The sequence below is a fragment of the Penicillium solitum genome (genome assembly GCF_028829755.1).
Source record: "Penicillium solitum strain IBT 25940 chromosome Unknown utg000001l_segment0_segment0, whole genome shotgun sequence".
Classification (NCBI taxonomy): Eukaryota; Fungi; Ascomycota; class Eurotiomycetes; order Eurotiales; family Aspergillaceae; genus Penicillium; species Penicillium solitum.
The window spans coordinates 5,045,486-5,059,907 of record NW_027072121.1 but is presented as its reverse complement, the minus strand read 5'-3'; the positions used below and the strand labels follow the sequence as shown (position 1 = coordinate 5,059,907).

The 14,422-nt window shown below is 49.2% G+C and overlaps 5 protein-coding genes across 5 annotated transcripts; 3 read left to right on the top strand and 2 right to left on the bottom strand.

The window, feature by feature from the left end:
* Window positions 1–911: 911 nt before the first annotated feature.
* N7455_001897 (MARVEL domain-containing protein) lies at window positions 912–1,622 on the top strand (the record flags this gene model as incomplete). The annotated part of the gene is made up of 4 exons (XM_040951234.2): window positions 912–1,061; window positions 1,129–1,232; window positions 1,288–1,410; window positions 1,469–1,622. The coding sequence occupies 4 exons, from the start codon at window positions 912–914 to the stop codon at window positions 1,620–1,622; spliced, it is 531 nt and encodes a 176-aa protein (XP_040818035.1).
* Window positions 1,623–2,299: 677 nt separating this feature from the next.
* nte1 (lysophospholipase) lies at window positions 2,300–7,024 on the bottom strand (the record flags this gene model as incomplete). Its single annotated transcript, XM_040951717.2, has 2 exons — window positions 6,585–7,024; window positions 2,300–6,530 (listed from the first exon to the last, which is right to left on the bottom strand). Exons 1-2 carry the CDS (start codon window positions 6,854–6,856, stop codon window positions 2,300–2,302), a joined length of 4,503 nt encoding a protein of 1,500 aa, XP_040817995.2. The 5' UTR covers window positions 6,857–7,024.
* Window positions 7,025–7,382: 358 nt separating this feature from the next.
* N7455_001895 (uncharacterized protein) lies at window positions 7,383–7,892 on the bottom strand (the record flags this gene model as incomplete). The annotated part of the gene is made up of 1 exon (XM_065604184.1): window positions 7,383–7,892. One exon carries the CDS (start codon window positions 7,890–7,892, stop codon window positions 7,383–7,385), a length of 510 nt encoding a protein of 169 aa, XP_065462675.1.
* A 1,867-nt stretch (window positions 7,893–9,759) lies between these two features.
* N7455_001894 (putative vesicle-mediated transport protein (Imh1)) lies at window positions 9,760–13,350 on the top strand (the record flags this gene model as incomplete). The annotated part of the gene is made up of 4 exons (XM_040951213.2): window positions 9,760–9,768; window positions 9,823–10,246; window positions 10,298–13,256; window positions 13,308–13,350. 4 exons carry the CDS (start codon window positions 9,760–9,762, stop codon window positions 13,348–13,350), a joined length of 3,435 nt encoding a protein of 1,144 aa, XP_040817539.2.
* Window positions 13,351–13,744: 394 nt separating this feature from the next.
* On the top strand, window positions 13,745–14,332 carry N7455_001893 (GNAT family N-acetyltransferase; the record flags this gene model as incomplete). Its single annotated transcript, XM_065604183.1, has 2 exons — window positions 13,745–13,784; window positions 13,848–14,332. The coding sequence occupies 2 exons, from the start codon at window positions 13,745–13,747 to the stop codon at window positions 14,330–14,332; spliced, it is 525 nt and encodes a 174-aa protein (XP_065462674.1).
* Between the last annotated feature and the right edge of the window lie 90 nt (window positions 14,333–14,422).

The window sequence follows — 14,422 nt, the reverse complement described above, 5'->3', positions numbered from 1 at the left end:
TGTGGCCATCTCTGACATGCATCGCTTACCATTTCTAACCATCACCAAACAATAAAACCAATTGTGTCTTGAAGATCGTAAAGCTCGCTGATCCAAGCCCGAGTGAGCAAAGGGATGCCACTAATAAGACTGAGGCCACTGTCGATCACTCGACTCATGTAGGGAGAACCCCGCTATGGCATGATTATGCAGAATAGAATCTTGTTATTCTGGTGGTTATGCACCAGTGGTGCAATACACCCCCATCATCGGTCTGATTGGCACTTGGTAACTATCACATCACGAGGTTAACTAGACGTTGGATTATCTTCCGCAGGCTGCCGACTGGGCTTTTCGTTTGATTGACGTTATTCATTTTTCTTCATCTAAACCTTGGAATCGATTTGAGCTGTCTCCTTGCGTACCAGAACATAGTATTGTCAATCATCCCATTGAATTCGTATAAAACAGAAGTTAAACTTTTTGTACGATATAGTTCGAAGAGCTACACAAATTAAAAGGTAAACAACAATGTCCAATTGCGGAATAATAAACAGTGCCAACTTGGGATCTGGCCCAGACATGGTTGGTTGCTTCTGACTTCATGCAGAGGCCATCATGACGCACCTGGGGAATTCTTGCTTTTCATCCTTATTGGCCCTAACCCTGGTGATGGATGTTGTATTTATACTTGGCGTCAGTCTTGTTTGTTTGGTTGGTTACTGGTAGTTCGATGGAACCAGTGATGTTGGGATGATCGTTTCCGAGATATAAAATCCTGCTCCCTCCTCTTCTGCCGTGGAAGTTGATTCTTTTTTTTCTTGCTTGTATTTTCTCTATCTACTTCTCTATTATCTCATAGGCGTGTCACACTCGGCCTTATTGCGCCCCTTTCACATTTTGTATACTTCTTAGTTCGTTTACTACACACAATGGTCTTCTTCTCAACAACCATTGCTCGTCCACTGCAACTAGCCACTCGCGCCATGCAGTGGAGTAGTGCTGTCATTGTCATGGGTCTGACCTCGTTCTTTATCAACCGTGGTCCCCGTGGCCAGCATACCATCTACCAGGAAGTCATTGTACGTTATTAGAACTTATTCCATTAATCGATCACCATAGAGCCATATATTCTAACTGCAAGCTTAGGCTGTCCTCTCAGTCGTCTTCTTCCTCCCGGCTTTCATTTCGCCATTCTTGCCCTCATCGTTGGGCAGATTCGTGCTCGCCATCGACGTCGTCTTCTCCTACCTGTATGTTAACTTTCAACCATATTTTCTACATCGAAGTCTCTAATATCCATTCTAGTTGGTTGACTGCCTTTATTTTCTCCGCACAAGACTACAGCACGAGACGATGCTACTTCGCTATCCCCGCAGGCCTCAACTGCAAGCGCAAGAGGGCGAATGAGGCTTTCATCTTCCTAGCTTTGTATGTCGCCTGTATTCTTGTAACTGCCGTTAACTGCTGAAAACTAATATCATCGCAGTATCTTCACCTTCTTCGGTATGTTCCTTGAAGTCGCCGCCCTCTGGGCCTATCGCAGGGAAAACACCACTGTCCAACACACCGAGGAGGATAAAGCCAATGCTGGGACTCGTCCACCCCTTGATGCACCTGCAGCTCCTGCTGGAACTGTCTAATTGGTGTGTCGGATATCTCCCTGGACAAATATACATCTACTATCTCTTGACGTGGTCAATGGTTGTGGATATATCATTTATTGGGCTCTTCAGGGAACCGCCTTGGACTTTTGTTTTCTTGCGTATTCTTTTCTTTGCTTTTATCTTGACGAACTTGAAATTCGGCAGTGGCTGGATTGAACATATGTTACTATGAACCGGGATGGGAGCAGGGTGAAGTTGATATCTGATGGACAGTACTGTATACATCCATCACAGACTTGGGGATACCTTTTTCAACGTGCTCTTTTCTCTTAATACCTTAATTGATTAATTACTTCATACTGTGATCGAACCCTTGGGATGTTCGATATGGTGATACCTTTCCAATTCCCAATTAGCATGTACAAGATAGCATGGTTACATATATACTTAGGTGGCCTGATTCGCAACGATGTCATATGACTGCCAGCAAAGCTGTATTTCTATTTCCTGTCTGGCTATTTACAATATACATTGAATGTACAGGTTCAATAAAAGAAGCCAGTCAATTGGTACCTCGCGCAAGAAAAGGTGACAGCACCAAGCAGAGCAAATCGTATGCAGTGTTGAACGCCACATACCAAAAGGATCAAGTCGTTGCCCCATTGGACTCGAAATATCATGCCGGGCTGGGGTTCAGGATAATGTTGCAACGATTAGATACTAGCTCGGCGAGGAGCCATCGTCCGCTGTAGCTTGCGCTTTTCCTCGGTTTCCTCCGGGATAGGTAGCGAGCCCTCGCTCTTCAAACGGTCGAGGAACTCCTTTCCATATGCGTAGCCGACTTTGTAGATCTCGTCGAATTTGCCGAAATCTAGGGTGCCGTATGGGTCGATAGGAGGACGCATGTATAGACAGCCAGGCATACTCTTTGCGCGCTCGAGATTGTCGAACGATGAGACATAGGCCAGTCGTGCTTGTATCTCGGAAAGTGTGGGTGGGTTCGGGAGTGAGGAGAAGGGGTTCCAGCGGTTGAACACTGACCAGAATCCTGACAGTGAGTCTCCGAATCCCTGGGGCGTGGTATCGTCGATAGACCCAACATCAATCGCGAAGATGACATCCGCTCCAAGACTTTTCATGTGTGCCACAGTGAGATTGTCGATATAACCACCGTCCAGGAGCATACTTCCTTCGTCACAGATAGGAGGCATCAGGCCGGCCAACGACATCGAGGCTCGAACGTACCGCCAGACATAACCAGACGAGTGATACTCAATTCGGGATCGGCTGATGTTAGTTGTGTTGCAGTAGAACTCCAACCAGAAATCTTCGATTTGACTGTCTCCAAAGGTCTTGAATATCCCGCGGTTGAACTCATGGCCCGTGGTGTATGAAACAGTGGGATAGGTCAGGTCCAATGCAAACCGCCACATACTGCCCATGCGCCCGGAGAACTTCTTGGCTCGCCCGTACATGGGCACAACATCAGCGTCACGCGCGTACAGAGCTCCAATGAAAGAACCGATTGATGTGCCACCGATGATATCAATTGGGATTCCGGCCTCCTCGAGCGCTTTAATAACGCCAACTTGCGAAATGCCACGCGCTCCACCTCCGCCCAGTACAAGACCAACAGACTTGCCACACAAACGCCGAGCCAGCCGATGGAAGTCGCCCTTGAAAGGGGTTTGCGGGGAATAAAGGGGGGTTTGTTGTGCACGCCGGGACGTATACTTTTGGATTTCGGCTTGCAGAATTTGCACGCGCTGCTTCAGCACAGTGCCGAACTTTTTACTTGGCGGGTGCGAAGGCTCGGTGGTCGAGCGGAAAGCCATTTGAATGTGGTGATGGCCGCCGTTGATCCACACCCGGTTCTTGAGCCATTCCCGAGTGAGTCCAGGTGAACAGTACCGTTCCGCGTGCAAAAGAACCAGTTCTTTGCGAGCAGTGGTCTTCATACCCAGCAGGAACCGCTCATATTCACCAATTCTGGGCGAAGACTCTGCGAGGCCCACCAACAGAATAGAGTCAGCTTGTGCAATGCAAGTCTGAGTCCAAGGTGCGTTCACGTTGGTGTCAGCGATGTACAAGACCATTCCAAATTTCTCCTCAAGGTCAGCCAGGTATTGGGAAAGCTTAAGCTTCCCCATCTTACTGAAGGCATGGCGACCTAAATGGTTCAAAATCGTCGCTTGGTTGAGTGATGTGACACCTCTGGTCACACCAATTTGGTGCAACGCTTGCAAGAGTCTATGCCCAAATTCCACAACAGGAACGCCAGCCATGACCGGAAGAATTGCCACAGTGCGAAGATTGACTGTGGAGGTTGCAGTCTGAACACCGCCAGCATGCCCTTGTTCAATGCCCTTTTCAGACAGCGGACGCTCGACTAAATCGCGCATTCGCTGGGCAATAAGTTTAGAGACCTGGATAGTAATTCCAGGATGTTCCTGCGCGAGACTGTTGAAAAGAGACCGAGGGAACTTGGCTAGTTCTGTTTCACGGATGGCGTGCAAGGTAGACGGTCTTGTAGATTCAGTCATGACCTCGAGTTCACCAACACTCTCACCCTGGCCGTGTTCGCCAATGACAGTTATCTTGCCGTTTTGTCCCTCAAGGACAGACCTCAGACGACCGTTCAGAACAAGATAAATAGCGTCGCTTTCATCTCCTTGGTGATAAATCACCTGTCCTGCGCTGACCTGCACCCACTCTAGCGCGAAATCAATGTGGAGCAGCAAACGGGGCAGCAGTCTTGTCAACCGCTTGGCTAGTGTTAATAATGCAGCTGGATGTCTATCTGCGATTCTCTCAAGGGAAGCACGGGGAAGGAATCCAACGTAAACATCCGTCTTAGCCACAACATCGGTGTACGAGCGGTACGACGCAAGAGCACCTACATATCCTTGAATGCCTCCAGGTTTGATCAGGTATAGTGATTTGCGGGACTGGGTCTTCCGTCGAGGGTCATTTCCGCCCGCTGCACCGGGGGGGCGCGAGGACGCTGTCGTTGTTCGTCTCAGATTCGGGAACAGCTCATCTTGCGCTTGCGAGGCAGATCCATGAGAGGACCCAATAAGGGTGTCATCGCGTTCATTCGCCGGGATACCCACGTCCAAGAATCCATCAATGACATAGTAGAGACCTGGATGGCGCTCACCCTGTTCCACTAGAACTGAGCCTTGCGGAAAGTAGACTACTTCGATGTCATGGCGGAGGTCTTCCCGTAGGTTGACGACAGGCGATGTCCCCCCTGCGCTCGTCACTGACATAGAGGACATCATGGATTCAGATTCGCCGTCACCAGAGCCTTCGTAGGGATCCATGAAGCCAAAGGCATTAGAGAACACTGCCTTCTGGCGGCGGTTGTCGTAGGAAAGAAGTCTCGGCGATGCATCGCCAGAGTGGCTGCTCTTGCGCAGATTATCGCGTGTGCCTTCGGTAAGCCCAATGCCCTTCATAATACAATCCAGGATCGACTCGCGGAAAATATCGTCCTCGTCAACTGACTCATTTAGCTGGAAGGTTGAGGGCAGGCCATTCATTGCGGCAGTGGATACAAACTGAGGTTGCTCCCGCTCAGTAAGAGGGGTCTGGAGGCGAGGTGCCAGATGCTCATGTCGCGGTCCAAACCGGGACAATTGTATTGTCGATAGTAGATCACCGGGGCTGACACCAGCTGAGTCCCTGTCAACGAATACCGGTGGTGGCCTTTGTGGGCTTAAGGGTGTGAGAGAGCGCTCACTGGCCACCTTTGCTTGTAAAAAGGCTTCTTTTCTGAGAGTACTGCTCGATCGTCCTCTGCGGCTGACAGAAGGGTTGTGAAGAGCAATACCTTTTCCAACTTCCTCCGGTCCTAGTCGCTCTCGCTCTCGCGTAAATTTGTCCTTCAGACGATCCAAGGCACTTCCTCGAAGGTTATTTGGAAGGTCCCAAGAGGTGAATTTAGACATTTGCCGTTCTATGCCCAAAACCTCGCTAGTCAGGCCCAGATAAGAATGCGCCGTGGCAAATGTGACCCGCTGGAGACGTGTCAAGATCACCTGGACAATGTGCGACGTTGCCCGTGGGTAGACTCTGGTCAGGCGGCGGAATGCGCTCGCTGGGATGATAGCAATCGTGGTGTCGACTGTAGCCCGGGCCACAATATCTGGGTGTACCGACTTGCGGCGTTTGTTCTGGGCATTTTGTATAGTCTCCGACTGCGGGGTCTGTTCGGGGTCCTGTCGGGGCATGGCGTGGCTCTCTCCGAGGTTCAGCGGAGGCACTGGTGGCAATGTAACGCTAGATCCACGCGCTGCAGTGTTCAAGTCCGCGACATTTCTCACGGTGGATCCGGGACTGACAGCGAAGGTATCGGGCACATGAGTCTGGCCAAGACTAGGACTGGATATACTGGAGCCGTGACTTCGCGAGTTACGAAGCTCAATATCTTCGGTAAACAGCTGGAGAATAGAGAACAAAGACGACATCGAAGCGCCGTTCTTGACCTCGGTGAGGAGCTGATAGCCCTGTTTGCCGTGAATGTGGCGGTCCTCCTCGTCTGAGGAGGCATCGTCCATGTGGAGATTCTCTTGCGAGCCTGACTTCCCTTCGCGTGCTGATTTCACGAAGATCTGGACCAGCCCATCCACCACCATGCAGAAGCCCTTCTCCTCCTCCAGCATGAGCGTCTCTCCCGCAATCAGCTTCCTTGTCTGCATCGTTCGGGTCAACTCGTGAAAGACGGGCCGTTCGAGGTAACCAAAGACTTTGATAGCACTGAGGAATTCATCGAGATAGTTGGCAAGCCCTGGTTTTGAATCCCCTTCCTGGATATCGGGGAACAAGTCGACCTGGGCTTCTTTGCGTTGAGGCTCTGGGGGTAGGCGACTATACATATTCAGGTACCGGTAACGGATGAACCAGCTAACGGTCGATACCAGGGCAAGGACGATTAACATGCTAGGGTAATCAGCAAAAATCAAAAATTCAGGTAAGAGCAAGACCAAGACCTACATGGTGGTAAAATTCATGGTGAAGGTCAAGCTCATAGAGAAGAGCGTGAAGAGCCATGTAGGCAGTGTAATCGTCGAGAATGTGATTATCGAGTAGAGAACGCTTGGGAGGGTGTGAAATACAAGGGTAAACACCCATCCGATCCACCCCGCCATGATTGAGGAAGCTGGAGGGGACGGTGGGGAGGAGAGATAGGCGCCAGAAGCGAGGGTATTAATGGAGGTTGAAGTTGGAGCCGTTAGGCTGGCGAGGGACGGGGCCAGGCCAGCCATGTTAACCACATGCAAGATTGGAGAGCTCCGCTTTGTGTTCCAGGTCTAAGGTTGAGACTAACTTAGATTGACTTAGACCAACGCAGACTTGAACCCAACCGTGGGCCCATTAGGCCTGAAGATTGAAAGCATCACTGTAATCCGTAGGTGTAGGTTGGATAGAGAGAGGGATAGGTGGGAGGTGGTCAAAGTCACCTGCAACTTTATGTTTTAGAAGCCCCAGGCGGAGTGAGATTATCATCCAACTATTATAGTCCAGATGTATTATTTATTCTATTATTCTATATTCAAACCAATATTTTATTCTTATAATAATAATAATATAATATTCTATCATTCCATGATCCTACCAAGTATGATGCTATGATTCTACCGAAATATCCCAGTTATAATAGGCCAATCCACAGTGATGTAACCGGGTCGTCGAACTGCGGCCACCGCCTTCGCGGTGTCCGGGTTCCCGGGTCTAATTGCATCCCGGGTCTAATTGCATTTTTGTCCACCAACACCAACTAATTCATTGAATTTAAATAGCATCACCTTCTAAATCAACACAATAAAGATCATCTATCCATTCCCGGGCCATTTCTGCACCATCATCATCCTCAATATCACCCGGGTTTTCAATGTCGCCGTCGTCAATCGCTTTCAAAATAGCTGCTTCCCGCCAGGCTTTCTTAGATCTGTTGAATATCTGTAGTCTTTCTCGGTCGGCACGGTCGGAGATGTGTTTTTTGCAGTCCTTTACTAAACGAGGGCCTAGTTCAGGCAGCCTACGCTTTGTTTTAGCAGTATTGGACTGCTTTTTCCGTCGTAAAATGCGAACATTGTCCTCCGCGAATTGAGCACCAACCTCGGCAAGAGCGAGTCCACCTTCTAAAATGCGAGAAAGACTATCCCGTACCTTCGGAGAAATTGTAGCATCGTTTTGTATATGCTTCACGACCTTACTACTCGCTTTTCGGAGCTTTTGAACGGTCGTAGGTGGTGAATTTGGTAGTGAACTTGATGGTGGGGGTGGTGTCGTTCCAGACATAATATCATGAACTATAAACCCCGGCATTTCGGGAAGATCATTGTCTGTCAACTTCAATTTTTCAAGACCTTTGTCTGAATTGATAGGCCAAATTCCAGTTTCTCGGAACCCGTGTCGAATTGTCCGCTCGGTTAATGATCGTGTACGTATATCATGAATACCCGCGAAGAAATTGGCTTTGTGTTTCGTATCACCACCCCAAAAAGCAGTCTCGTTGTTATATTGTTTATAGTAATGCTTTAAGACCGAGAAAGGTGTATCATCGAGAGGTTGGCAACCATGTGTTGTATGTGGAATAAAGCAGTAAGGAATAATGCGTTTTGTCCAACAAAATTCAATGAAATCATAGGTCAAATGTGAACCATGATTATCCATTAAAAGAAGACGATATTCCCCCTTTTTAATACGCAATGATGTAAATTCATCGAATACCTGGAGCCATGCAAAACTAATGATTTCATCAGTCCAGCCATTTGGGGTTGGACAAATTGTGTAGTTGTCTGGTAAATTGGTGTCGATAAACCAACTTTCCATATGGAATTGTCCCTTCACTAAAAACCATGGCGGCATAACCCAACCCGTAGCTGAGACACATTCAATACCGGTAAGCGATTCGGCTTGACCACCGGTACTATTGTATGAATTGCCTCGGGCTGAAACAACCTTTTGAGCCTTCCCTTCGCCAATTCGAAACCCGGTTTCGTCGAAATTATATAGATTTCTCGGGCTAATATTGTAGCTTTTGAGCGTAATTTGCAGACGATCGTACCAAGTGACAATATAGCCAGGTTCTGCAGCCTGAAACCGTACTTTCTCTATTGGTTTTTGGGTAAGGTGCTCAAAGCGTGGTGGTAGACGAGCGATAAAGTCGTAAGCCCAGTTTTTACCGAGTGTCCGAGAGGGGTTATGACGCCGGATAATTTGTAGCGCAGCACATTGAATTTGAGCAGCAGATGGTGGAGAATAAGCCTGATCTAAGGTATCGATCCATAGAATTAATGCCTTTTCTTGCTCGGTTTCCAATGCTTTGTTGGGTGAGGTACGGTCGTTTCGAGACTTCCGACCTTTAAGCCGTCCTCTTAATATGCCGTAGCTAATACCGAATTCCTCAGCGATGGCCTTGATGTTTGGCTTCGTTTTAGCATAGCAAGCTATTAAGGCATTGGTAATACGATCTTCCAAATCTGGAGACATAATATGAAGAATTGAGGGTGTAGTGAATTTTTAAAAATAGGTGGTTGGGAAAAAATGCAATTAGACCCGGGATGCAATTAGACCCGGGAACCCGGACACCGCGAAGGCGGTGGCCGCAGTTCGACGACCCGGTTAATTGTTTACAATCTTCAAAGTCCTAGTACACATAGGTAGCAACACAGATTCAATTTGATATATATTTAATGATTAAACTAAGAGAAAATCTAAGCGATATATATTATCCTTGAGGTCTGCAAATTAAGAATTCCATAGAACCCCTGTTGATGTGTTCTGCAAGTACGTACAGCAAATATATATGTGACGTTGCATTTTCAAAGACCAATTCAACTAAAATAAATAACAAAAATAACAATCTAAATTAAATACATTGGATTCTATTATACATACTAAAGATATAAATAAATATCGAATTAAATATAATAGTCCTACATAATACTACAAGTACGAATACAAGTCTCCAACTTATCAAAGAACAGCCGAAACCGACCTTCCACATGGCAGTTCCGCCTTGGCCACGCAACCTTGGAAACCAATGCTCCCCCTCACTTCCCTTTGCGGCCCATTGCTATTCTTTTTGTTTCTGGTAAACACCTTTGCCAGTGGTCTTGAGTTTCTACATTCTATTGTCGTCTGGGTTCTCAGAACCGCGGCAATGTTTCAGGTACACCTATTCGTCCTTTTGACGATGCGCCTCTCTAACTAACACCTTTCACAGCGGCTCCGCGACGCTATCGACTCTCGCATTGCAGAGGAACAAGCACGTCAAAAGTCCGCCCAAGATAACATCGAACGCTCCAACTCCGCTCGCCGTCCACCTGGACGCAACCAGCCCTCCCGTCCGCGACGCAACACCGGTACCCCCATTCGAGGGCCCGACCCCAAGGAGTTTGAGGCTGAATTCACTATCGGTGATGATGAATCCAGTAGATCCGGTACTCCTCGAGCAGATACACCAGAGGCTGCTTCGGAAGTAAGCGCCCCCAACGAGGGAGAGAGCGGGATGGCCGAAGGCAAATCGGCGGAGACGCCCGAGAACGAGACAGGGCAAGAGACAGAGGCTAAGGAGACTCCGGCTGTGCTTCCACCTGATGTTCGCGCGAAACTCAGACGACTTGATAAACTAGAGTCCCGATACCATGGTATGTATCTACCTAATCAGACTGTAGTGCAAGACTAACTGAGCGTATTAGAATTGCTCAAGGCTTACCGCACCGCTCACTCGCGCGTCCTATCCATTGAACCCTTCGAAGCTGCCCTGCGCGAGAATACCCCGCTCACCTCGATCGGCGAACCCAAGGCTTTCACAGAATACCTCAACCAATCAACCCTGAAAAGCGACATGGTCATGGAAGAGCTGAAGCGCGTCACCGAAGAAAGAGAAGACTTCAGAAAGAAGTTCGAAGCAGCACAGCAGGCTACCAAGGAGGCTTTGGATGAGGTTACCGGCCTCAAAAATGAGAAACCTAAGACTGAGACAACCAAGGGCACAGACGGCACCGGGGAACATGCCAGTGAAGAGTTCTTTTCGTTTGATAAAGAAGTTCCCCGATTGGAAGGCGAACTGAAGGAGAAGCAAGAAGAGGTTGAGAACCTTAAAGCCGAGGTCGAAAACCTCAAGCGCGATATGTCTGTCACTCGCGAGTCGACTGAAGGCATGGTGCAGAACTTGGAGACAGCCACCCGTGAGCTTGTCGAGCTGCGCGAAACTAAGGATAATCTGGATGCCGAGATTGAGACCCTGCAAACCTCCAAGAAGGCCGATGTCGATGACTTGAAGGCGAAGCTAGCAACTGCGGAATCTTCTCTCAAATCAACCACGTCCGAAGTTGATAAGCTTAAGTCGCAACTCAAGGAGAAGAGCGAGGAAATCGACAAGCTCCAGAAACAGGCCTCTGAAAAAACCGAGCCTGATTCGAACCTCGCCGCTCAGTTGGAAACGACTAAGGAGGAGAAGAAAGCCGACGGGAAAAAGCTTGTTGTGCTCCAGGGTTTGGTTGACGGCCTCCGATCTCAGCTCAAGGAAAGCGAATCTACCGTGTTGCAACTGAAGACTGAAATCGACGAGAGGTGCGAATATACTGCTAAACTACAAGACATTTTCGAGTTTGTGGATGAGAGCTTGAAAGAGAACACGGAGTGGGTGTCTGCTAAGGAGAAAGTCTTCGCTGGGGAGTTGGCCGACTTCAAAGATGTTTTGAAGACACTGGCACCGGTCAAGGAAGAGCCCACTTCTACTGTCCCTACCCCTGCTCCTGCCCCTACCGAAGGGGAGACACAGCCTGCTCAATCTACTGCTGGTGGCGGCAGTGGAGGGAAGAAGAAGAACAAAAAGAAGAAGAAGGGTGGCAAAGCAGAGGAACTTTCCAAGCCGGCTGATGCAGCTACTGCAGAGCAATCGCCCGCAGAGGCGCCTGCCCCAGCTAGCAAAGAGCTGGATGAACTCAAGCAAAAGATCGAATCCCTCACCCAGCAATTGTCCGATAAGGAGGCCGCCATTGACCGTCTTAGTTCTAAGCTGAAAGGCGAGGACAATTTGAAGGAGGAGATTGAGTCCCTGCGTGATGACCTTGTCAACATCGGTCAGGAGCATGTGACAGCCAAGGACAAGATCAAGGAGCTTTCAGCAGAAAAAACTTCTCTTGAAGATACTATCAGCAAGCTGGAGAAGGAATTGGCGGAACTCCGCACTAGCAACGCTTCGACCTCAGCCGACTCGGAGAAGGTGCACGCGTCACTCAAAGAGGAATTCGATAACCTCAAGGTCCGCTCCGCCACCTTGGAGACAGATCTTTCCGCCGCCCAGCAGTTGGCTGCCACTCGATTCAAAGACCTTACAGACCTCCGTGAAACTCTTCAGAAGGTTCAACCCGAGCTGCGCAGCCTACGTGTTGAGTCTTCGGAGTTGAAGACCCTAAAAGAAACCCTCACCAGCAAGAATTCCGACTTGAAGGCCCTTGAGGGCAAGCATGAGGATCTACGTGCTGAGCTGAAGACCTTCAAGTCGAAGATCTCAGAGCGTGACGCAGAAGTGGGTACCCTCAATAAGAAGATCCGACAGGAGACCGACAGCCGATTGAAGGCGGAGGAAAACCTTACTGTTGTCCAATCTAATCTGCGTTCTGCCGAGAGCAAAAAGCAAGATGCCATCAACGCCAGAGACAAGACTGCAGGCGACCTCTCCAAGGCCCAAGACGGGTTAAAGAGTACTCGCGCTAAGATGCGGGAGATGGACGAACAGATTTCCCAATTGAACAAGGAACTCGGAGGCCTTCGAGATGAGATCAAGCTAAAGACAGCACAGCACAGCAGCGCCCAGAGTCTATTGAACAGTATGCGTGACCAGACCACGGAAGTTGCAATGCAAATGAAGGAGGCCCGTGAGCGATGTGAGAGCTTGGATGAGGAATTGGCTGACGCTCACCGTCTGCTAAGCGAGCGAACTCGCGAAGGCGAAACCATGCGCCGTCTGCTCAATGATATTGAGGGTCGTTCGGAGTCCAAGGTGCGAGACTTCAAGGAACGTATGGAGGCTGCTATCGAAGAGCGAGACCGTGCCGAAGATGAGGCCAGCACCCAAGGTCGTCGCCGTGCTCGTGAGATGGAAGAGCTCAAGGGCAAGGTCCGTGAAGCCGAGCGCGCCCTGCGCACGGCAGAACAGGACAAGGAAGAACTTGAACAGTCCCAAAAGGACTGGCGCCGCCGTCGTGATGAGCTCGAGTCAGTATCCGAGAAGTCATCACAGGAAGTGACAGAGATTCGACAGGCCATGGCTGGTCTACGCGATGCCCTCGACGAAAGTGAGAAGCAGGTTCGTGATCTCGAGAAGGACAAGGCAGAGCTTCGTCGTTCAGTGGAAGAGACAAACAACCGACTGGAGAAGCTTCGAAAATCCCACAAGACCCTCGGAGAGGACGTCCGCCTGCGTGGCTCCCCGTCCGGTCGACAATCCTCGCGGTCATCTATGGATTCTGGATCCCGCCGGGCAGTCGCATCTCCTGGCAGGAGCGAGACTCCCCTCGGCCCACCCAGCAATGCATCCATTGACTATATGTACTTGAAGAACGTCCTTCTCCAATTTTTGGAACAGAGGGATAAGAACTACCAGAAGCAGCTGATCCCCGTTCTAGGAATGCTGCTCCATTTCGATCGGTGAGTTTCCTACTGACCCTTCTTTTTAACCATGGTCACTAACGAGCATAGAACCGATGAGCAAAAGTGGATGTCGGCCATCATGTCCAAATAATTGGCGTTTATACCCATGGGCGTGGATTGCATATCGAAGTCCTTTGCTCTGTACAATATCATTCTGTAGAGATAATAACGTTTCCTCTATCAAATTTGAAAAAAAAGAGAAAAAAAAGAAAACCGTGTCTGATCCATTTACATCCCTTTGCCTGTCAAGAAAGCATTGAGATATAAGACTTTATCACTCGAGGCAAGTTGAAAAATCCAAGTAAAATCAAGTTGAATTCAACATCTAAAGAAAATCGGTAATATTGCCTAATCCGGAATAGTAAAATCTTGGGGTTGTCTTGAAGGGCGCGCATATACTAGCAAGTACAAAAGCCCAAGAAAATAAAAAAACCTCTGAAGTTCTGTACTTTGTCATGGATTACCTACGTCCTCTCTCCAACACTATGGCCGACCAACCCACGATTCGTCTCGCGACCCCCGAGGGCAAGTGCATTGACCATCGAGCTTTGCGCGTAGCACAGACACACCCCAACTAACATTAGGTAGATGTCCCCCTCATCCTCCAATTCATCTGCGAACTAGCCGACTACGAGAAAGCCCTCCATGAAGTCGAAGCCACCGAAGAATCCCTCCTAGCAACCCTCTCCTTCCCCGATACCCCGCCCAAGCGCGGCGCCGTCTACACAGCTCTCATTACCCCGCCGCCTACCGCCGACACTCCCAACCCAATCCCCGTCGGCATGGCCCTGTACTTCTACAACTACTCAACCTGGCGATCTGCCCCTGGTATCTACCTGGAGGATCTGTACGTGCAACCAAGCGCGCGGGGTCATGGGTACGGCTTCAAGTTGCTTAAGTACCTTGCTAAGCAGGTGCTTGAGGTGTCGGGTCGGCGGTTGGAGTGGAGTGTGCTCACATGGAACGAGCCTAGTATTAGGTTCTATGAGCAGGTTGGTGCGCGCGGTATGGATGAGTGGATGAAGATGATGGTTGAGGGAGATGCGTTGACTCGTTTGGCGCAGGAACCATAGAGCGATGCATGGGTTGGTGTTTGGTGGGATAGGTCTGGGCGATTGGTTTTGTATACTACAACAGGCATTGGGGACGATTGCTTCAGAGTG